General features: G+C 40.6%; 1 protein-coding gene across 1 annotated transcript in view; it reads right to left on the bottom strand.

Annotated features, from left to right (window-relative positions):
- Nucleotides 1-24,435, bottom strand: part of IQGAP1 (IQ motif containing GTPase activating protein 1) — a 101,582-nt gene that overhangs the window by 39,469 nt on the left and 37,678 nt on the right. The window contains exons 5-15 of the mRNA XM_028122080.2: nt 23,339-23,415; nt 17,317-17,384; nt 16,279-16,392; nt 15,521-15,699; nt 14,764-14,848; nt 10,089-10,252; nt 9,199-9,283; nt 8,315-8,478; nt 7,951-8,111; nt 6,403-6,527; nt 4,841-5,004 (exon numbers count right to left, since the gene is read on the bottom strand). Coding sequence (XP_027977881.1) covers nt 4,841-5,004; nt 6,403-6,527; nt 7,951-8,111; nt 8,315-8,478; nt 9,199-9,283; nt 10,089-10,252; nt 14,764-14,848; nt 15,521-15,699; nt 16,279-16,392; nt 17,317-17,384; nt 23,339-23,415 — 1,386 coding nt within the window. The remainder of the gene's footprint in view (nt 1-4,840; nt 5,005-6,402; nt 6,528-7,950; nt 8,112-8,314; nt 8,479-9,198; nt 9,284-10,088; nt 10,253-14,763; nt 14,849-15,520; nt 15,700-16,278; nt 16,393-17,316; nt 17,385-23,338; nt 23,416-24,435) is intronic.

Genomic DNA, 24,435 nt, shown 5'->3' with positions numbered 1-24,435 from the left:
GATCCCAGTGTCCTGGAATTGAGCCCTGCGTAGGGCTCCTTGCTCAGTGGGGAGGTCTGCTTCTCTCTCTCCCTCTCCCCCTGCTTGTGCGCCCTCTCTCCTCGCTCTGTCTTAAATTAAAAAAAAAAAAGAGCCAAATGAAATTCTGGAGTTGAAAAGTACAATAACTGAAATGAAAAATTCACTAGAGGGACTCAGCAGATTTCAGCATGCACAAGAAAGAATCAGAGAACTTGAAGATAGGTCGATTTAAGTTAGACAGTCTAAGGAACAATATCCAGTCTGAGAAACAGTAAGAAAAAAGAATGAGGAAAAAGGAACCAAGCCTCAAAAACCTGTGCACACCATTAATAATACCAATACACGCATAATGGAATTCCGAGAAGGCAATGAGAAAGGGAAGGAAGAATACAGAACACTTGAAGAAAATCTGAATAGACCTATAACAAACACAGACATGGAATTAGTAATCAAAACACATTCTACAAAAACCAAACCAAACCAAACCCAAGACCATATGACTTCACTGGTGAATTCTACCAAATGTTTAAAGAATTGACACCAGTCTTATCCAAATGACCAACAGACACATGAAAAAGTGCTCAGCATCGCTCGGCTTCAGGGAAACCCAAATCAAAACCTCAATGAGATACCACCTCAGACCAGTCAGAATGGCTAAAATGAACAAGTCAGGAAACGACAGATGTTGGCGGGGATGCAGAGAAAGGGGAACCCTCCTACATTGTTGGTGGGAATGCAAGCTGGTGCAGCCCCTCTGGAAAACAGTATGGAGGTTCCTCCAACAGTTGAAAATAGAGCTACTATACGATCCAGCAATTGCACTACTGGGTATTTACCACAAAGATACAAATGTAGGGATCCGAAGGGGGACGTGCACCCCAATGTTTATAGCAGCAATGTCCACAATAGCCAAATTGTGGAAAGAGTCAAGATGTCCATCGACAGATGAATGGATAAAGAAGATGTGGTGTATGTATATAATGGAATATTATGCAGCCAGCAAAAGGAATGAGATCTTGCCATTTGCAACGACGTGGATGGAAGTGGAGGGTGTTATGCTGAGCGAAATAAGTCAATCAGAGAAAGACATGTATCATATGACCTCACTGATATGAGGAATTCTTAATCTCAGGAAACAAACTGAGGGTTGCTGGAGTGGGGGGCGGTGGGAGAACGGGGTGGCTGGGTGATAGACATTGGGGAGGGTATGTGCTATGGTGAGTGCTGTGAATTGTGCAAGACTGTTGAATCACAGATCTGTACCTCTGAAACAAATGATGCAATATATGTTAAGGAAAAAAAGAGAAGAAGATAGCAGGAAGGGAAGAATGAAGGGGGGGATGAACCATGAGAGATGATGGACTCTGAAAAACAAACTGAGGGTTCTAAAGGGGAGGGGGATGGGGGGATGGGTTAGCCTGGTGATGGGTATTAAAGACAGCACATTCTGCGTGGAGCACTGGGTGTTATGCACAAACAATGCATCATGGAACACTACATCCAAGACTAATGATGTGATGTATGGTGATTAACATAACAATAAAAAATTAAAAAAAAAAAGAATTGACACCAGTCTTTTAGAAACTCTTCTAAAACCTAGAAGAGGAAGTAATGCTTCCCAGTTCATTCTATGAGGCCAGTATTACCCTGATACCAAAACCAGACACAAAGATATCACAAGAAAAGAAAAGACAGACCAAATTTAAATTAAGCTCTTTTGCTTGCTAAATTTAGAACTCAGATGATTATTTTTAAAACCACTCCCAAAATGGCTCAGAGGAACTGCTAAGCTGAGGCCTAAAAAAAGCCAATTCTACCAAATATGCAGTCTACATGCAGCACAGCCCAGCAGGGTTAAGCAAATTTTCCTCTAACCCGCCCCCTGCCCCCTTTCTCCTCCTTTGATGAACTCTGAAAGTTATTCCCCAGCAAAAGGAAATGCTTCAAACTCTAGTCACATCCTCTAATTAACTGTCATGACCCAAACAAAAGGAGCAGTCAGGCTTACAGCACGAGTGAGAGCAGGTACAAGTTATATCCTCCAACGACTCTTTCCTTTATTAGAGGTTTCCTTTTTTAGGGAACCAGAGCTAGCTTATTCTCCCAAATCCTACTCCTCTGTCCGTCAGATGTAAGATTCCTTCTGGACTTAAATGGTAGCAAAAACAAAGGCCACCACCACTGGCCTTCCCAAAACCACTGCAGCCAGGCCCCAAGCTAGAGATTCGGAATCAGCAGGAACAGAGTTAAAGCTTAGGAATCTGTATTTGTTATCAAAAATGACTTTTCAAGTGTTTTAACAATCAGCCAAGTTTGGGAGGCTCTGACCCAAAGGATCCAAAATTAATATCAAAGACAGAGAACTCCATTTACCACTTCCTGCAGGCAACTGATCCCTTTTTCTCAGTTTCCTGACTACACAAATGGGAGTTGTGTTTCAGATCACTGACATTCAGCACAATCATGTGCCTCCTAAATGAAACCTAGTACTTGCTATACTTATAGGATTAGGACATGGTAATGCCAACTACTCTCCTGACAATGGAATCAAAGGGGACCTATCAACATGATAGTATTTATTACACACAACTCCTCTATCCCAACCCAAACTTAAAGAGCCTGCAGAGGTGTGAGTGTATAAAAGCTCCAATAACACAGAAGCCCTGGTCTGTTTTTCTATCTTTTGTCTTCCCAGAAAGAATCTGACCCCTTAAATTAAGAATTTCTTTTAGAGGGGCACTTGGCTGGCCCTGTCAGTAGAGCAACTCTTGATTTCAGGGTTGTGAGTTCAAGCCCCACATTGGGTGTAGAGATCACTTAAAAATAAAATTAAAAAAAAAAAAAAAAAAAGGAATTTCTTTTATTTCTTCTGCTTGCTACCAGAACCTCATTGTAGGGATCTTCTGAGTCAGAAAAGGTGTCATCCCGGGGCGCCTGGGTGGCTCAGTCGTTAAGCATCTGCCTTTGGCTCAGGTAGTAATCTCAGGGTCCTGGGATCAGGCCCCACATCAGGCTCCCTGCTCCGCGGGAAGCCTGCTTCTCCCTCTCCCACTCCCCTTGCTTGTGTTCCCTCTCTCACTGTGTCTCTCTCTGTCAAATAAAGAAAATCTTTAAAACAAACAAAAAAAATTTAAAGAGAAAAAAAAAGGTGTCATCCTCCCAACAACAGATTGTTATTAGTTAGGAAGAAACTAAAAGGAGATCTATCACAATTAGAAAAACAGAAGTAATCATGCCTTAATCATACAACTACTATCTGGGGGCCTACTATATACAAAACAACTTCCTACTCAGCAACATGATAAAAAGAGGTATAAATCTTGTCCATTTCCTCAACCAACTAGCTGAGGTAAGACAAACTTTTTTAAAAGATATGTTTGTGTTACAATCACCTACAAAAATCTCTGTGTTCAGAGTAGCATTGCTCCTGATAGCCATTAAGACAGAAACAACCCATGTCCATCAACTGATGAATGGCTAAAATGTGCTATAGCCACACAATGGAATATAATTTGACAGTAAAAAGAAATGATGTACTACTAATACATGCTACAACTTGGATAAACCAAGCTAAGAAGCCAATTACAAAGGACTACATGTTGTATGATTCCATGTACACAAAATGTCCAGAATAGGCAAATCCATAGACAGAAGTAGACTGCTGGTTGCCTTGAGCAGGAGAGAATGAGAGAAAATGAGAAGTGACTAATTAGTGGGAGCCAGGTTTCCTTCTAGGGTGATAAAAATGTTCTAAAATTGATTGTACAATTCCATGAAGACAAAACACCACTGAATTGTATACTTTGAAATGCTGAGATCTATGCTACGTGAATTGTATCTCAATAAAGTTGTTATAAAAACATGTCATTATCTACTAAAGCTTAACACATGTGCATTCCCTATGGCCCATAAATTCTACTTCTAAATGTACACCTAATAAAAATGGTACATATATTTACTAAGAAACATGTACTAAAATATTCAAAGAAGCATTATTTGCAATAGCCAAAAAGTGGGAAACAATCCAAAATTTCCAACGACAATCTATAACCACAGAGTGGGATAGTACACAACAATAGGAATGAATAAACTATTGCTTCTTACAACTGCACAGATGAATTTCACTAACATTGTGAAATTAGGCAGAAGAAGCCAGATACAAAAGAGTACATAATGTATGTACTTATATACCATTCAAATACAAGTCAAAAACAGGCCAAAAATCAACCGTGGTGTTAAAAACCAGGATTGATTACCAGCAGGTGGGGCAGTGGGGGATGGATGAGGGCAGAACGGGATGCATCAGACAGTTCTGTCAAGCTTTTCATAATCTGACTACCAATTACACAGATATGCTCACTCTTGAAAATATATACAATTGTATACTTACATAACTTATACATTTTTTGGATCTTATACTTCAACACAGAATTTACTTAGAGACACAAGAGGGGGGGCACCTGGGTGGCTCAGTTGGTTGAGCGTCTGACTCTTGATTTCGGCTCAGGTCATGATCTCAGGGTCATGAGATTGAGCCCCACGTCAGGCTCCATGCTGAGCGTGGAGCCTGCTTAAGATTCTCTCTCTCCCCCCCATCACTCTCCACCCCTTCCCTCTATTGAAAAAAAAAAATAGAGCGAGAGAGAAATGTCTACAACAAAGGACCACAAAAAAAAAAAATCCAAATGTGTACTGTCACATCTCATGTCCCTCCAGTGCTCTGAATCTAAAGGTATCCAGGAAACAACCCTACCTCTACCTTGGTTCCAGAAAGGATGAAGTTCTCTGAACAGAAAGGAACAATTTCACTGCCACTCACCTGGGCTTTCTCTCTCTTTGCTCTGATCAGTGTGTCTTGGTAATGCTGGGCCACCTCTGTAAGGACTCCCTCAAGTTTGGCCGCAGGTATCTGCAGGGCCTGTAGAGTCTTTTGAGCATCACCTTCATCCAGGGCTTCATTAATTAAACCAATGGCTAAAATCCCTAAATATGAAAGGACAAAGGTTATTTTTTTAATTAAGAAATTATATAAACAAATCAATTTTTAAACATGCTAAGTAATCAGAAATCCATTCAAGCATTATCATGATTCAAATTATAATTTGCCACCTATAGTATTAAGCAGCATTTAAATTTTTTGAAAATTTAGGTTTGTTTCATTTAAAATAAACTCCCTAGTATCCATACTCCCATTGAAATCTCAAGTCTCTGTTGTATTTTTAATTGCTCTAATGTGAAAGTAAAGAGAATTTTGATAAAACTGGCTTTAATAGTATAGCTTTCAAGTACATTCCAATGTGTGATCAAAACCATTTCTGATTCACAAAATGTTAGAGTTCAAGGGATCATAAAAAGTCACCTGATTCAACATCTTTAAGTAAAGATGAGGCTCAGATTTCTTCCTCGAAATTCCACTGTACAAGCGGAGGCAGATGCGACCCCAGGGCTCCCCACCCTAAGGCAAGGCTCTTCTCACCAAATCAATGGAATATTTCTCACAGGAAATACAAATTAAAACTAGAAATATTCACTCCTCAGGTATATCAGGTGGCTGTGCTACTTTTGTAAAGATTCTGTGGTATAATAAAAACTTGGCTGACCTTTGACCCCAGTTCCTGGGAAGGAGCCTCGAACCTCCATTAGAATTTCCTAAATGATTGGACTATCTGTTATTCAGGCTTCTAGGACCCGAGTTTATACTAACAAGGTGGGCGCCTGGATAGTCTCAGGATGAGGGCTGATCAGGCTGGAAAGACCAACCATGTGATCAGAATACCAGGGCTTTGAGCCCCATGATATTGTGGTATCAGCCCAGCCTATCTATCTCCAGGGAGGGGAGTTGGACTGGAAAAGGAGTTTAATTACATGGCCACTAGTCAATCCTTCACAATCATCCTTGAAAACCTCCGGCTTGTTATAAAACATTTAAAAATAACAGATCATGTTCAGGGGCGCCTGGGTGGCTCAGTCATTAGGCCTCTGCCTTTGGCTCAGGTCATGATCCTGGGGTCCTGGGGTTGAGCCCCACATCAGGCTCCCTGCTCGGCGGGAAGCCTGCTTCTCCCTCTCCCACTCCCCCTGCTTGTGTTCCCTTTCTCACTGCATCTCTCTCTGTCCAATAAATAAATAAAATCTTTAAAAGAAACAACAACCAGATCACGTTTAAGTCACCTCCTGGAAACTTAGTTCTTATTACATACATACCCAATTGTAGCAGTTGCCTGATGTTTTGAAAATACCCAACCTTAGTTTTTTGTCACACACACACACACACAATTTCCAAAAAATCTTTCTAGGAGTAGCGTTTAGAGCCAGTTCATGGGATCACACACATCTTTAATAGTTTCATTATTTGAGGGGATGGTTACACAGATTACTCACTCTCATGTTCCTCCTGCACCACCAGATTCACATGGTCCACACAGGCTTGGATGTCATTCCACGTAATAAATGCATTATTTTCTGCGTGTGCCTGAGTTTTCAGTTTCATCAGCTCATCGAGATACCTGCCCCATTCCCCCAACAAAAAAGACAGTGAAGTGCAATGCAAGAAAAGGGACCTTCAGGATTATCAGGGATGACAGGAATGGGAAGACTGGAGACAAAGTATCCAAAGAACAAAGACAGCTAAGGTACTCCCATAGCTTCACATATTCTAGAGAACAACTCTGAGACTGAGGAGTTACCTTCAACAAAATGTGAAAATATAAGGATATCACTTACTCTTTTAAATTTTTTTGTTTTTGTTTAAGTAATCTCTACACACAATGTGGGGCTCAAACTCACAACCCCAAGGTCAAGAGTTGCACGCTCCTCTGAGCCAGCTAGGCACCCCCAGAATATCACTTATTAACAGTCTGTTACATGTTCTAAATTCCAGGTATCACCAGCTAAGAATCAGAGGCAGTATCTTAAGCAATTCCTCTAAAGACAAGAAAACAAGGCCATATACCAGCTAACAAAAGTAGAAGGAAGGATAAATCAAGATATCATCCTTAGGGGAGCCGGGCTGGCTCAGTTAGTACAACATGCAACTCTTGATCTTGGGGTTGTAAGTTCAAGCCGCATGTAGGGGCTTAACAAAACAAAACACAGATATCATCATTAAGTAACTCTTATTGATAAAGTATTGATTTAGACAAGGATTATCAACTGGGATTAAAAATATTAGGTGATTGTTAATGGGGAACTGGACATTTTGAGGTGCAAAGGTGCAAAAAGAGATTATGCTAAGGGAAAAACATAAATATAGGTAAGACTCCCTGATTCAAGGATCAATCTTAATATCTCTAACGGTGACACAAGTAGATTTTATATGCCTCTAGTTAAGAGAAACTAGTAAATAAATACACAAACCAAAAACACTGACTCGATCTTGAAAGCCTTTAGATCTAATTTCCAATTCACAGAAATAAGCCAAATATCAGGAAGCAACCAGAACCAGAAGGTGGAACATTTTATAGGACAACTGGTCCCATCTCTTTAACAAGTCAGTTTCATGAAGAAAGGCACAATGCTAGATTAAAAGATACCTAAGTGGTACAAAAGTCATGTAACACATAGTCCTGCACTGGATCCTGGTGTGAAGAAACCAAGTGAAAAGGACAGTTTTGGAACAAGTGGAAGTATGAAAATGGACTAGGTTCAGCAGATATTTAAGAAGAATTCTTTATTTCATCAGGGTATAAGATAGTACTATTTTGGCTCTATAATAAACATCCTCATTGTTTTAGATAAGCATACTTAACATATTTAGGAGTGGAATGCTATGACATAATTTACTATAAATCCTCCAGCATAATAAAGAATAAAATGAATCAAAATAGAAAAAAAAAAAAGAAAAAACGATCGCACACTAAAGTCACAATGCCTGACAAGAGGAGAGCTGACACCCAAAAATGGATCCCATCTACCACTCTGCGCACCCACCTCTGAGAGTTTTCTTCTTCGATATTGGTAAGGCCTGTCACCGAACTGCTCAACTGTTTCCACACTGTGTTCATGTCCCCCGACTCCAGTGCCCTGTTGATCAGGGCCACGGATGACAGCATCTCTACTGCTACAGACAGCTCAGGATGGGTGAGGCTGTGCTGCACAGAGACGGGGAGGGGGAGGAGGTGAGGATAGACATTCTTGGATACCGACAGAAGTCAGAAGTTCAAGTAAGCCATAAGCAGTCTAAGTTTCTGGTTTAAAAAAAAAAAAAAAGCCCCGCCAACCACACTGAGAAGTGGGTGTGAAGTTCACTTCTACTCCGTTCTGCTCACTAACAGGACAGGTTGGGCTGACTTACCTCAGGACTCTGTTGCTGCAGCGTAACCAGCTCTTTCTGATAAAGATCGGCCGCGAACGGATACACCTGGGGCAGCTGGGCCTCAGGATTCATAAGCTCCAGAACAGTCTTCTCAGCAACACCCTTCTGGATGGCAGCGTTGATTGCTGCCACAGCTGCCAATCCTGAGTAGAAAACGGGCCAGAAATGCAGCTGGCTTAGGAAGCCCCCAGGGAAAGTAGAGGCGGTTTTCACAGGAGAAAGTTATATTCTGCGGATAAACTATTAGCCAGGATGTTTGAAGTGGAGCTTTCATCTTTAAAAAACAGCCCCGCACTTTGTATGAAGGTGAACTGTTGGCTATGCCAACTATATCCCAATAAAGCCGTTTTCCACTCCAATTCATCCTGCAACTCTCCTTCTAAAACATCTCTTCCATACCATGCAGCCCGGAGAATCAAGGACCAGCTTCTTAAGCAGCCATTCAAAGGTTTCCACAGTCTTTCTAAGCCTTTATCTTATACAACTCGGCCCCAAATATCTACAGAAATTTTATTGTCACCACTGTTGCTTCAATACATCCTTCATCATCTGTATCTCTGCTCACACTTCCTTTTTCTCTCTGCCCATGTTGGCAACATCCTTCTCTCTCTTCCACCACCCAGATCTCACCCAGCAAACCCCTTAAGTCTCACCACCTCCAACGCTCAAGTGCTTCCAAGCCAAAGTGAGCCCACGTGGACTCCAGTTCTACTCAGAAAACCAGAGGAGCTCTCCTGCCAAAGGCCCCTGGTACTCAATTATGGCTAGCAGGCTTGGGGTGGGGGTGAGGAGTGACAGGATCTGACCTCAGATGCCCCAGTAGACCTAAGCCCTACTCAGGATCTCAGGGAGTGGACTCTTACTTTTCTGATACTGTTGGGCAGCACCGTTTGCAGCATCCACACCAGACTGGAGCTCCTCCTTCTGTAGGGGATCAGCCTGACCACCCTGAGGAAAGCAAAGAACATTTATGTGAAGATTCTCGTGCCTGTGCCTCCAGGCCTTACAGTGGTTATCTCAACAGTAGTCAGAGGGACGAAGAACCATGGGCCCTAAATGACAGCGTCAGGCTACGTGCAGAGAAAGCGGCAGTCCTAGTGAGAGCCAAAGCCCCTGCCAAATACGGCAGAATGGCTTTCCAGATACCAGCACATAAAAAAAGATAGTTTGTGAGAAGCATCAAAATATTGACATAAGATATTTAGACTCATTAGCACATTAATGCTTACTTTGGCCAATATATGCTGGGAATCTGCAAAATGTACACTTGTTTGTCCTCATTCAGACAAAAAAGAAAGCCACTCATATTTGTCCTACAAACCCCACTAAGTACAATTCCACAGTATACTCTTACTGCACGTTACGTGCTTTCCCAGTGCTGGCCAGAGGAAACTAGTTGACATTGGCTTTCTTTTAAGTAGAAAGTCCTGAAGTAAGAATGTGAAAGAGATTCAGGTTTTCCCCCATGGCTTTGAGTTGGGGAATTAAGAAGGATGCTTCAAGTGAAGGGGTGGTTAGGTTCGGAGGGCAGGTACTACTTGTTTAAGAGGGTTTACAACTGGAAAAGCGAAAGGGGACTAAAGACAATGTGTTTCTTACCTGGGGATATATTAAAAACCTACATTCATATGCAGGAAAAAAAAAGTCGTACTAAAAACTATAGGTTATAGTCTAACAACAGGGGAAAAAGGCCAGCACAGGATCCGCATGGATATACGTGAACGCCCACAGGTGCGGCCCACCACACTTTTACCTGTCTTTTCTGCTGCCTATCACTCAGGAGCTGCTTGAGGTACCAGTCCCCGTTCTGCTGCTGCAGCCCTCGAAGGCCCAGAGCTGGAGACTGCAGGGCCTTGAACAAGGCCAGTGCCACGCCCTGCTCCAAAGCCAGGTCCACACTTGCTAAGGCGGAAGATGCTGCGGAGAGGAAAAGGCCACCGCTTATGAAAACACTGGGTGAGCATCACAGCCGAGAATACTTTTCCTTCCCCACAACCAAACTCAATTTCAGATGAGGGAAATATAGATCAGATGGCCTTTATTCTGGAATATCACAGAAGCACAAGATCTTGGGATTGGAACAGGACCTTCAAGTCCTCAAGTCCAGGGGCCCCCAGACGGGCTGTTCGTCAGTTAACAGATTCCTAGACCATGCCTCAGGCCTACTAAAAAGCTGCCAGATGTAGACACCTTGGCACCAATGTGGGGTAGCAATATAAGACGCACCAATCCAAACCAATGCATGTCTAAATGCCCTCTAAACGCCAAGTTATTGTCTAGATGAAACTACTAAACAGGAGGAGGTTTCTCCCACAGCAATTTACATCTTTGAGCAATTTTGCTTAAAAAAACAAAACAAAAACAAAACTGTGAAAGCTTCCACCCTAGTGTTGATGCTTGAAAACATCCAGTCCCGCTTTCCCTCTGACAGTCCACCCCAGACTAAAGAGCCTTCATTCCTTCTTAATAGCATCAGTCTGAATCCCTTCATTACCCCGCTACCTCCTGAACACATTCCACCAGGACCGTGAGGGCCCAGAGAGCCAAGGGTGGTCTGACCACGGGGAATGGTGGGGGCTATCTACGCCCTCTCGATACACTCTACTTCTCGTCATAGAACCTGAGGTCACACAGGGTCTTTTAATATCTGGCAGTGAAAAACCTAGATGTTCCTTCATCTGAAAACAATAAAGACAAGTTCCCCACAGTGTTGTTAAGATTAAACGAAATCACATACATGAAAGCACTCTGTATATTGCAAAATAAATAAGGTATTAGGTTGGCAGTCAGAAAAAGGTATTTTCTGACTTCAAAAATAATAGCCAGTGGCAAGTGATCATTACTGTATTATTTTCAGTTTCCCTATTTTTGTAAGAGAAAACAGAGTTCTCCCTCCATGCTCCACCCAAGGGATCTGATTTTATCACCAAAGTAGCAAAACAAATCAATAACAACATACTAAAAATAAAAATATTTGGGGCAGAGCAGCACTTAAAAATTTTAAACGTTTTAATGTTAGTAAAGAAAAAAAAGAAAAAGAAATATAAAGTGTTAAAAGGAAAATTTTAAATCTCTGGATCTATAGTCTCACTGTAGACTCCTGAGAAGACTATTCACACCTCTCCAATGATTACACCTGCAGTTCAGCTAACTCATCACCACACCAAGGTGAAGGCTCCTTGAGTCATCCACGTGACCATTAGCCAACTAATCATCCATTCCCTCAACAGCATTTACTGAGCACCAGCTTTGTGCTGCAAATAACAGCTGTGAACAAAACAAATGATCTCTGTCTCGGTGGAGCTTTTACAGGAGTGGGGACAGAAAAGAAACAAAATCAATACAGGTAAACAACCAGGCTTTTTCTAGGTATGCGATGTAGAATCTCAGATTATCTATCTACAAAAGCATCTAGTCAATTATGCTTTTACTAGAAGCATACTTACTACATAAATAGGTAAATATTTAAATAAACATAACATTCACACTATTAAGATAAAGTTTAGAACATTATTTAAATACTTTCTTCCACTAAGCTTTAACTAATTTTCCGTGTTCTACAAAAAAAGTAAATAAAAGCTTATTCTCATTTTTAACTATTTGGCCTGCAGCTTTCTCCCAGGGCAGTGGCTTCAATGCTGGTTTTCATACCCTCAGGGAAAGAATCTTATCTTTAATTATGTTAAGATAATTCCTGGGGCGTAAAGTTCCCTTATCTTCCTAGCACACAACTTTCTCTTGCCTTCAGACTTGGCTCTACGATTAGGAAAAGACTGTCACTCTCTGGGGAATCCTGCCCTATCCTCACCTTATCTATCCAGCGAAAGTTCTTATACAAACCTCCAAGGAGAAGACATTATTCCAGTCTTTTTCTATGACTGTACCTCATACACCTTTGATACATTGTTCTAAGCAAGTTCCCCTGAAATTACTCATTTGCATGTCTATCTTCCCTACCACGTTGAAAGCCACTTGAGGGAATTTTTTGAAAAGAAGTATTTATTTATTTTAGAGAGAGAGGAGTGGAGAGGGAAGGGCAGAGGGAGAGGAAAAGAAAGGGAAAGAATCTCAAGGGTAGGGGGATGGGTTAGCCTGGTGATGGGTATTGAGGAGGGCACGTTCTGCATGGAGCACTGGGTGTTATGAACAAACAATGAATCATGGAACACTGCACCAAAAACTAATGATGTAATATATGGTGATTAACATAACAATAAAAAATTAAAAAAAAAAAAGAATCTCAAGCACAACACAGGGCTCGATCTCACGGCCCTGAGATCATAACCTGAGACCTAGTTGATGTTTAACCCACTGAGCTACCTGGGCGCCCCTGAATGGAACACTTTAAAAACATACAGCTATGTCTCTTCCCCGACAGGTTTATAACTGACTCTCACAGACTTAGCCAGGTAAAGCTACAGTGGTTATAAAATCCTAAACAACATAGTAGGAAAAAAACACCTTTGGGCGCCTGGGTGGCTCAGTGGTTAAGCGTCTGCCTTCAGCTCAGGTCATGATCCCGGGGTCCTGGGATCGGGTCCCACATCGGGCTCCCTGCTCAGCAGGAGGCCTGCTTCTCCCTCTGCCTCTCTCTCTCTCTCTCTGTCTCTCATGAATAAATAAATAAAATCTTAAAAAAAAAAAAAAAGAAAACCCTTACTAAAACAAAGAGTGTTTTATGCAGTGTACGCAGCAGGAAACATGCCGGACTTCCTTCTCACAGAGACAACTATTGCTGGCTTAAATATTCATACAGATACAACACAACACATCACCCATACGTGAATGCAACTATTACTCCGTTCAGAAAACCATTATCTTAAATGAACCAGAATGGAACAGGATACAAAGACTCCTGGTCAGGATTTAGAGCCCCTGATCATACGGAGCTCGTAGAATCTTATAGTCTCTCTAGTTATTCTGTTCCAAGTATTGGTTCAAGGGAGAGTGGGAGTCCCCCCCCAATGAACAGAGGGGACCAGGATTACTATTACTGTTGTAATTATTATCCTGAGCAAAGCAAGGTCAAGCCTGGTTGAAATCAAATAAGCTCTTTAGTTCTTTTGGTGAGTCTAACCATTACACTAGGAATTACAGGGATTTCAAAAGAAGCAGAACTCCTAAGTAATCCGTACTGAGTTTATATAGAGATGTCAGAAACAAAGGCAAGCAATAGAAGACAATATGTAATTGTGTAGAAAATTATGTAGTTGGTTTATAAATGGCACAGGAGAGCTGGAATGGGGCAGCTGAGAACTGAGCTGGACCGTGAAAGACTGGATAATTTGGGTCAGGTAAGAGATAAGGGATGAGGGCACTGTACTGAGAATACACGATTAGCAAAAGCTATGATAATGCTAATGTTTACTGAGTACTCACTAAATACCAGGCAATTTACATGCATTATCTCACCATCTGCAGAACAAGTCTGTGCCACAGGGGTCCCATGTCACAAAGCTATTAGTAAGAAGCCAAGAGACCAAGTTCCTGGTCTGAGCCACTCCAGAGAGGGATTCTTTCAAGAGTCATGAAAGGAACAGAGTGAATATGGGAGACAATTAGGCAAATGAGTTTGTATAGAGAGTTGTATGCATAAAATACTGCATAAAAAACTCCCCTAGGCTAGGGGTCTGTTTTGTCCTGCAAGTGATGAGGAACCAATGCAGGTTCTTTAGCGGGAGAGTGACAAAATGAAAATGACACTTTCAAGACATTTAACTCCTCAAAAGTATATAGCACATACATACAAAACTCAGTATGAATGGTATAATCTCATTTTTGTTTAAATGTTTTTAAAGATACGCATAAAAATATCAATAGTAATGAGGCACCCGGGTGGTTCAGCCGGTTAAGCATCTGACTGCTTAGGTCTTGAGATCTCAGGGTCATGAGTTCAAGCCCCGTGTTGGGCCCCATGCTGAGCATGGAGCCTACTTAAAAAAATAAGGAAAAATAAAATCCCTATTTAGATTTTTTTAAAGTGTATTAATACAGGGTAAAAGAGTGAAACTAGCCAACAGGATGAGTCCAGAAGCTACAGCAGATGAGCAAATAGAGGGAGGGCCTGCCTCTGAGGACGATAGCAGCTGAAACAGAAGATATATGAACACAAAAAACAGTAGTAAGCAATAGTTCCCAAACAAATCCACTAATGTCTAAAACAAACTTCGGGATGCTTGCGTATCTCAGTCAGCTAAGAGTCTGCCTTCAGCTCAGGTCATGATCGCAGGGTCCTGAGATCAAGTACCGCGTTGGGTTCCTTAGTCAGTGGGAAGCCTGCTTTTCCCTCTGCCTGCCACTCCCCCGGGTTGTGCTCTCTCTCTGACAAATAAATGAGTAAAGTCTTAAAAAAATAAAAATAGAAACAGATCAACACTCACATTATTCTGTAACATCCCCGCAGGTACCCAACTAAGGGACATACTTACTATTGACTTTGTTTATATTGCCTTGAATTTCAGCTTGAGTGAGCAGCTCCTCATAAACGTCCCTTTCCCTCTCAGAGTTTTCTGTCTGAAGATGAATAAAAAGTGTAATAAATCAGCTCAGGTCTCTAGAAAGACCTCAGAAACACCTGACCTCCCACAACCAGGAGAGAACAAAGAGGAAGGGTGTTACACAACTCTTAACTAAAAACATAAAAGCAGATCCACTTGTTAATGACAAGCCCAAGAGTGCTTCCAGAGGCAGGCATAAGCAGGAAGCACTGGCGAACCCTGCCCTGCTCACTCGGGAGCCTGCATCCTTGCCTCAGACCTGAGCAGAATGGGCACCCCCAAGGTCCAGATCTCAGAACTTCTCATTGCTGTGCACAAAATTCAAGAATAAAGTAAAAGTCAAAATGGAATCTAATACCAAAAGACTGCATATTGTGTAAATCCATTTCATTTATATGTAATTCTTAAAAAGGTAAATATAGTGATCTGTTCAGACTGGAAGTTGCCTGGGGCCAAGGTGGGGAGTAGAGGGCAGTAGAGGCTGACTATGAAGAAGGACCTGGGGCTTTGAGGATGATGGGTTTTGTAACCACACACGTTTATCAAAACCCATCAAACCATACATGTAAAATGAGTAAATTTTACTGTGTGTAAATTATACTTCAAGAAAATGGGTTTTAAAAATGGAGTCATATCAAACAATGTAAGAATATAAATCAATTAGAAAGAAGAAATGTTCCATTTTTACCCTGTTTTTAGCGTTGGTCATTTTCTCCTGCTTGGCCTGATAAAGCACATCCTGGTAAGTGGAAGCCAAGGGCTCTTCGAGATTTATAAGCATGGCGTTCGGGTTTCTCAGGGCCACAAATGTGTCAGCTGGAATTCTACGGTCAACAGCCTCATTAATGGCAATAACAGCAGCATGCACTAAGAAGAAAAAAAAATTCAAAACATAGAACACTGGAGTTATATAGAGTAAGGGATGTACATGACATATCCAGAACAACATCATAACCCCTTATTGCAGGAAAAGGCTCGTTTTGATAGAGAAAAGATGACTGGTGTTGGAGGAATGGCTTCCTGAATCCTGTAAGCCTAGTCTCTTCCTGGATGCACAAAGGCCAAAGCTCTCCCTATGATCCCATGCCTGGGATGCTGAGTTTGGAAACTCACAGGGAAGTATTTGTTAAAGAGCCTTGCAAGGAGCAGGTATTATGGAAATGTTCACCCTTCATCATCATGTAAGTACCATTAAAAAAAAAAAAATAAGAAAAACCCAAAGAGGCACTGAAATGTAGAACTCACTTCCTAAATGCTTTCATTTTGATCAAAATCACTCACTTACTTCCAAATAACAATAGCACAGAAGCCCGTAGCAGTGTTAAACTACCTCTACCGACCTAAGCTTGCTAACAAAATTCCTAATGTCCAGGACCATCATAGTATCCATGACTGAAAGTGGTAGCAACAATTCCATGTGAACCCACAAAATTTCTCTCTGCTTACATGCAGCTTCATCCACTGAGAGTTCGTTAGCCAGGATACCCCCAATCTTGCTGAAGGCAGGCATCTGGATCCCGTACTTCTCCAGTTCAATCTTCATGTTGTTGATTTCCTCTTCTACAGGAAAAGATAAAAGACCCAGGTGAGCAAGTTAAGCACCTTTCCAGAACTCAGAGAAGGAAACAGATTCCCCAACTACAAAACGGGATAAAGTGGTGGCTACCTCCTAGGATTATGAGGATTTAATGAGATGATATACAGAAAGCACTGAACATAGCACCGGCACAAAGTATACACTCAGTAAACATTATTACTATTATCAAGAGCATCAAAACTCACTATAACATGAGAAACAGCCCTACAGAAAAAAGTGTTTCTCAAAACTGCTCCTTTTGGCATTTTCTACAATGAACTTCCAAATGGAGCAGCTTTGAAGGGAGCTCAGCAACAAGTGACCCACAAGCCAGCCAGATGTCTTTACACACCAAGTCACTAGCCGCTATTAAACTATTCTGCTTCCAAGGCAGGGAGCCAAATGATAAAGAAAACAACATGTAAGGTTTGGCCCTTTGCCCCAGGTCTGGTGAACAACTTCCCCAGAAGGAAAAACGTCATAGATAAAAGTTTTATTAAATTTAAAATTCCCAAGCCTACAAAATAATGACCAGTTCAAAATATTTGAATCTATATTACCCCTAACCGATATTACTACTGTTCTTTTTCTCCCCAAGCCCCCATCTCGTCAAGCATCTGACAAGAGCAAATACACATAGAATAAGGTAAAAAAGCTAATTTTTTAATTACTCAATTGTCACCCTTTGCTTTGACCACCATAGGTACTTGCTAAAATGAGAGAACCAAGTTTGAAATTCCAAGTTTAGTGGTCTTCTCAATGCACACAGGAGAAGCAAGTTATTTATACTTCTTTGATCTCTTGTTGCCAGGTTTTATTAAAGCCCTATGTCTTTGATTGGTATTGTTGACTCTCCAGGCTATTTCCACATAAATCAAGCATTTCCTGCCAAGTTTGTAACTCCTTACCTGTGAAGTCAACCTTTCCATACAGGTCTTGAATCTGAGGAGCCAGGCCCAGTTTGAAGAGGTATAAACTAGAAGACATGATGTGCAGGAAGAGTTAGGCCTCCCAGCTGCACCTAGCTGCTGCTCTTAGATTAACGGGGAAGTCAGCAGAAAGAACAAACATTCTGAACATACCCCTGCATGCTACCATATTCCCCTTTGCAGTTACCGTACTTTATCTCAGAACCTTTTCTTAGTTTTACATAATATTGTCCTAGAAAGTCACATAATGCAATGCAAAAAGCACTGGACTGGGAATCAGAAGACACAAGTTCGAGTCCCAGTTCTGGTACAAATCCAGTGTGTAATTAGATGTTAACATACATGTGAATATAATTAATCTAAGTGGAGAAATCTTCACTTCTGTCCACCTTCCTGCGATCAATAAGTTTTAACTAACAAGATATTTATAACAGTGTCATGAAAATGATTCAAATAAAAAGTATTATTTAAACTGAATTCATATTACTGATGGAAATAGTTCAGGTAATTTATGGGTTTTAAACAAACATTATGTATCTTTACTTTAAGTAAAAAAAGAAATCTATTCGACTTTAAATCTCATGAAGGCAGGAATAGAAGTCTTGCTCACCAATGTCTACCCAGAACTTGGCATATATTAATAAAATATTAACATTTCACAGATGGACAGATGGATAAGTAAATGTCTATAAGCCTGAATTAGCTTAACTGGATTCTAAGGACCTAGCAGATCAGAACCAACAAATTAGAAGTGTATTTGACAGGGGCGCCTGGGTGGCTCAGTCATTAGGCGTCTGCTTTCGGCTCAGATCATGGTCCCAGGGTCCTGGGATCAAGCCCCACCATCAGGTTCTCTGCTCTGCGGAAAGCCTGCTTCTCCCTCTCCCACTCCCCCTAATTGTGTTTCCTCTCTCGCTGTCTCTCTCTAATAAATAAATAAAATCTTTAAAAAAAAAAAAAAAAGACATGTACTTGACAGGGATGGACACGAGCAAGACACTGACGGCCTAGCAATAAGGGAATAAATTTAAAAACGCCCAAGAAAGAAATCACAGTAACTCAACAGAGTGACCAACAGTTTTTGCAATAATCTATAAACCTCAGTTTGATCTAAGCACAAATATGGATCATGTATACTGCATTCACAGAACTGATCAGAACTTAAATTGTATAATCTAAAAAAAGTCAAGTATTCTGAAAATACATTCGAATTTATACATTCAGCGTAGCTAATTATTTTCTCAGAAAAGTACAAGTATGAATCATCTGTATATGATTAAGTGCTTTTTTTAGAGTAAAATGCTCAAAATGGAACTATATAAAGTTTCTCTCTCAAAAGATTTTAAATCTATTCAACAAATTTTCCAAACCAAAATGGCCAATAACATTCTATACCTGTCATATGTCCCTATTATATATATTATTTCTCCCACATAATATGTCCCACCTGCATTCCAAATTAGTAAGAATATTTTTCTTCAGGAACCCTCTTTTATTGCTACTTGGAAAGAGCAAAGTGGCTGCCACACTTTAAGAAATTTCAAGAATGTCACTTTTACAAGTCCAAGAAGAGTGAGTTCACTTTTAAGATCTTTTGATGGTAAATTAAAGTTGTTACGATATCCCTGGCTGATATGAATAAAGTAGAGGAGAAGCTAAGACACAGGCACCATCTTTCTTTTATCTCAATTACTGGGAATATTTTAAGGAGCTGCTGGAGTTATGAATATAACCACAATGGACACTCAGACCCTTTGGCCCAGAACCGAGACAGTACTCAACCTCAAAGTTGAAACTTTCAATCCTACCAGTAAACACCCCTGTCCATTCTTTGCTCCTATTCTCCCTACTTTTACAAATAAAACTGAGGTGCCTACAACAGTCAGCCTGTGATTGAGCTCAGGTTCATTCTTCTTTTCCTTCTTCCTACCAAAGCTGTACTTTATAGCAATGGGGGAAAGGAGGCTGTGGATTCCTATTATCTTTGCTGCCTGCAGAGTAACCCGAAAGAAGTCACTATGCTGATCTCAAAGACTGTTAATAAAGGCTCTTAAACACAAACATAGCAGTTGCTTAGGAAACAGAATCTAATACAGTCCATAATCCCTGATCTAAATTCTTTGGGCCAGATATGAATTTAGGATTTCTCAGATATTAGAAAGGTTTTATAGTATATACAGTATTATATCATGTCTGTTTACTTAAGTATATACAGTATTATAAAATACGCCAGCAAGCCTTGAGGCAGCACCTCTAAATAAATACATTACTTTTCTGCAGAGAAACATACACATAATCACAGTAAGCAGACTATTATTCTAAATAACTTCAATTAATTCTGATCAGATTTTGCCAACAAATGAGTTGGAACCAAACAAATATAATTTTCAGCTTTTACATTTCTTTTGAATTTAGGATATAGGATTATGGGCCAATTTAACCTCAAAATCAGTTCTTAAAAAGATAAAACATCAGAGGAAATGGAAATAAAGTATACAAATATATATGAAATAATAATAAAGAATTGGGGTGTTGGGGCGCCCGGGTGGCTCAGTCAGTTAAGTGTCTGTCTTCAGCTCAGGGTCCAGGGATCGAGTCCTGCATTGGGCTCCCTGCTCAGTGGGGAGTCTGCTTCTCCCTCTCCCTCTGCAATATCCCTGCTTGTGCTCTCTCTCTCATAAATAAAATAATTGGTCAAAAAAAGAAAAAGAGAATTGGGGTCTTATCTGAGGGTGGAATGTAATCCAGAAAAGTAATTTAGCAGGACTAAATACGGTGACTATCTCTGGAGTAATGCCAGTCAAGACGAAAGAAAGAGAGAGAGAAAGGAAAGAAAGAAAGGAAAGAAAAGGAAAGAAAGAAAGGAAAGAGAAAAGAAAAGAAAAAAGAGGAAAGAAAGAGAGAGAGAGAGAGAGAGAAAGAAAGAAAGAAAGAAAGAAAGGAAAGGAAAGGAAGGAAGGAAGGAAGGAAGGAAGGAAGGAAGGAAGGAAGGAAGGAAGGAAGGAAGAAAAAGACAGGCAGGCAGGCAGAAAACAGGGAGATAATGTTTTTCTGTCACTGCAAATCCAAAAGGGAGAAGGGGCCTAACCGCACACAGTGAAGTGAGGAGCCTGCCTGGAACACTGTTGTACTACACGGTTGAAGAGGAGGCCCCAAGCAGGTATAAACTGCCTACATATCAACGGCTGCCAACGCTTCAGGAAAAACACTCCAGGGAGGAAAGAAATCATAAATCACCAACCAGAACACATTGCTCTGTATATAATTTCTAAGCCCAGGCTGCACATTGAAGAGAAATGAGTAACAATAGCAGACTTCCTCCCTTTCCGATTCTGAGAAAGGCACAGTTAATTCTTCATCTCCAATTCAGAGACTTTGGGGATCTGGGGGCCTGGGGGCCTGGGAGCCTGGGAGCCAGGTGACGCTGCAGAGAGCCATGGCTGCAGATCGCTCAGAGAGGAGTTCCACCGGCTTGGCCCCTTGCTGGCCAAGATCAGATATCCACTGTAGGTACAACCTTCACAAGGTTATCAACACAGACAGACCTCACTGTTAACTGAGCCAATCACAATACTCAGAATTAATCTGATTTTGGCTCAGACACATACATTTGAAATTGCTACAATCTGAACATTCCCCTAGATGCCACCCATTGCTAAATATTTTTGAAAAATTCTTATGTTACTCTTGTTTGTCCAACGTTATGCCATGTACCTTGGAGGGAAGGAAAAGAAATGTAAGGCATGACTGCTGTCCCTAAGAGGCTAATAATGTAATAGAAAGACCGTAAACATATGAAAGAAACAACAGAACTAAGAAACAAAGAAATGCAGGAGTTTAGACAAAGGAATGAGCGGGAGTCACTGGAAATCACAAAACCTCACCAAGAAGGTGGGAACTGAATTAAAACTTGACTGGATATGCGGAGACAAACATGAAGAGTCATCTGATAAAAGAAAGCACCATTTCCTTTTTTCATTTATAGGGCAGAAAATATCCCCGAGCTAGAGAAGGAGAAGGAAGATTTGTTACAATGTATGATTTTGACACAAACATTTACTGACTACCTACTATAGCGAGGCATCTCAGCACTAGAGACACAAAGATAAAGAGTAAGAGAAATCGGTCTTGCCTCCAAGGAATCCACAGAAAGCAAGCAACAAGAACAAATAACCCGAGTAGGTGTAAAAACCCTATACTTGGAGTAAGAGGTATGTGCAAATACTAGAAAAGCACAAAGATGGGAAGGAGCTAATTCTGTCTGAGGGAGAAAAAGTAAAAGAAGGCATCCACGAACATGGCGTTCCACAGTAGCGGCTGGAGAAGAATGTGGGTTAAACTAGGGAGTAAAAGGGCATTCAGGCAAGAATGAACCAAAGGCAGACGAGTGTGGCTGTGCACACTAGTCCTCAGCTACATTTTTTCTTTTGTGGGTTTCACACGGGTTCCAGGGATCTAAGGGTCTGGCACATTTTCTATTAAACTGGAGACAACAAGGGTTTTCACAGGTCAATATGATAAATATATTCATATATATAATTAACATTTATTAAGCATACATACAGGATGCCTTATAAAATGGGCAGCCCGGCAAAGAAACCCCATCAGCATGTCCTGCTCACTTCTACCACCTTCTCGTTTAGCCCTATGGACATCAGGTAAATTTGTACCACTCCGGTGTGGTGCTATAATATCCACTGAACCCCACCCTCCCCTCCACACAGATCCTCTTTCTTCCAATACAGTACTTCGCTGATTCTAAGAGCCAAGGGACTAAAATTAAGCCATCTTCAAAATTTACTACGAAATTATGAAAAAATTATACTTTGTTTCAGTTCTTATTTTTATCTTATTTGTTTGGCATAAACATTACTTAACAAACAACTAACTGGCTTGGTGAGGACCTAGAAAACGAAATAAATTAAAAATCAACCATTTGATAGTTGAAGGCATTATTTGAAGATGTTGATAAAATTTAATTATACTACTAAAGTATTAAGACATAGTGAGCGTATTCTGTAATTCAGCTACTGGCTTGTGACAAAACAGTAAACAGTGAAAGTTTTGAAATGTACATACTTTTTTGTAATTGTTAAGAGATTTTAATTAAAAAGGAAGAAACTACATCCCAGCTGAAATGCAGAGTTCACAGAAATACTAGATCAACAATGAAAGACTATACTGTTTTCAGAGCCAAATTATCTGCTATTATGGGGATAAATAAATCCCTTCTCCCTACTCCCTAGATAAACACAGCCGCTTCTCACCATTTTGTTAAGACAACAGTATCCTATTCTATTTGGAAATCCTGAAGCTAATGCAAAAACTTTCTTCTTACACCATGGACAAAAGGCTATGCATTCAATTTCGAGGCTATTCCTAAACTGCCTTTTTTTTAATTGCGATAAAATTGACATATAACATTATATTAGTTTCAGGTGTACAACATAATGATTTAATATATGTATATATTGCAAAATGGTCACCTCAATAACGTCTAACATCCATCACCACACAGAGTTACCAATTTTTTTCTTGTGCTAAGAAATTTTTTTTAAAGGTATTATTTATTTAATTTAGAGAGAGAGAGAGTGCTCAAGCAGGGTGGGGGGAGGAACAGAGGGAGAGAGAGAGAGAGGAAGCAGACTCCCCCGAGTGGGGAGCTTGATGCAGGGCTTGATCCCAGGACCCTGAGATCACGACCTGAGCTGAAACCAAGAATTGGATGCTGAACCAACTGAGCCACCCAGGCACCCCATGCTGGGAACTTTTAATATCTACTCTCTTAGCAACTTTCAAGCCTACAACACACCATTATTAACTAAAATCCCCATGCAGTACATTACACCCCCAGGACTTAGTTATTTTATAGCTGGAAGTCTGTAATTTTTGGCCCCCTTTACCCATTTCACCCACCCCTAAGTCCCCCACCTCTGGCAATTTAGCAATCTGTTCTCTGTGTCTATATACACTGTTTATTTTACCAAGAAAATGTGATTACCTGAGTGCATGGATACAGTAGATACATCTTGGCATGTTCTTTCTATCATAGATATCTGTAGTTTCTGGGTAAAAAATCTAAGGAGGAATAAAAGAAGCAGAGTAAGGTATCCATCCACTGGATCATTCACCAATCACCAATTATACAAATAAAACAATTAGAAAACATTATTGGCATTCAGCAAGTAACTTCATTAGGGGCAACAGACAATTCATCCTAAGTAATGCAAGGAATAAAATGCTATAAAACAGAATAAAAAGCACGAATTGGAAAAGCAGGTATGTGAAAGTGATTTGCTTACTGCACTCAGACATGGGCGGATGACACCCGGCTCTCGTGCAATTTAAATCATTGGCAAATGTAGGAAGCTGTGAAGGACTGCAATCTGCCCAGTTACTGTCTACCATGACTAGATTCAGAAATAACTCAACAATGAACATTTACTTAGGTGCTTTGGGTTGTGTGAACTACTACATTTAAACATTGAAAAAAAGCTACAAAATACTAAAATGTGTTATATGCAGGGACACCTGGCTGGCTCAGTTGCCAGAGTGTGCAACTCGATCTCCAGGTTGTGAGTCTGAGCCCCACACTGGATATACAGATTACTTAAAAATAAAATCTTTTAAAGAACTATGTTACATGCTTGGGAGAAGAGAAAAGATACACAGATGAAGTACCTGAAATAGAGGACATGTGCGGGAATGTGGAAGACCGGTGGTTCTCCTGGGTAGCACTTGCCACAAATAATCAATTACTTGTGTGTTATCTGTTTGACTACATGCTACATGAAGGCAGGGGCCAGGTTTATGCAGTTCACTGCCATATCTTCAAAGCCAAGCCCAGAGCCAAGGTCATGGAAGGGGCTCTACATTTAATGAATTAATGAATGAGGGTGAATAGGAGCATAGTAGGTTTAGACTGGGTATAATCTTGAATTTCAAAATCTATCTTCATGGTGATGTGGCACCATACAATTCATTCTGTAATTTAGGGGGAAAGAAGGTGATAGTGGTCTGGGGAAGTGAAAGACTGAATTTTGAGGCTGTCAGAAGAATCTGGATGAGCAGTGAAAGGCAGTAGGAAGAGTGCTGTAG

The sequence above is a fragment of the Eumetopias jubatus genome, unplaced genomic scaffold (assembly GCF_037043125.1).
Source record: "Eumetopias jubatus isolate StellerSeaLion01/CBP00866 unplaced genomic scaffold, mEumJub1_p1.0 scaffold_7, whole genome shotgun sequence".
Classification (NCBI taxonomy): Eukaryota; Metazoa; Chordata; class Mammalia; order Carnivora; family Otariidae; genus Eumetopias; species Eumetopias jubatus.
Note: the sequence above shows the minus strand (reverse complement) of the source record. Positions and strands in the feature narration are given on the sequence as shown.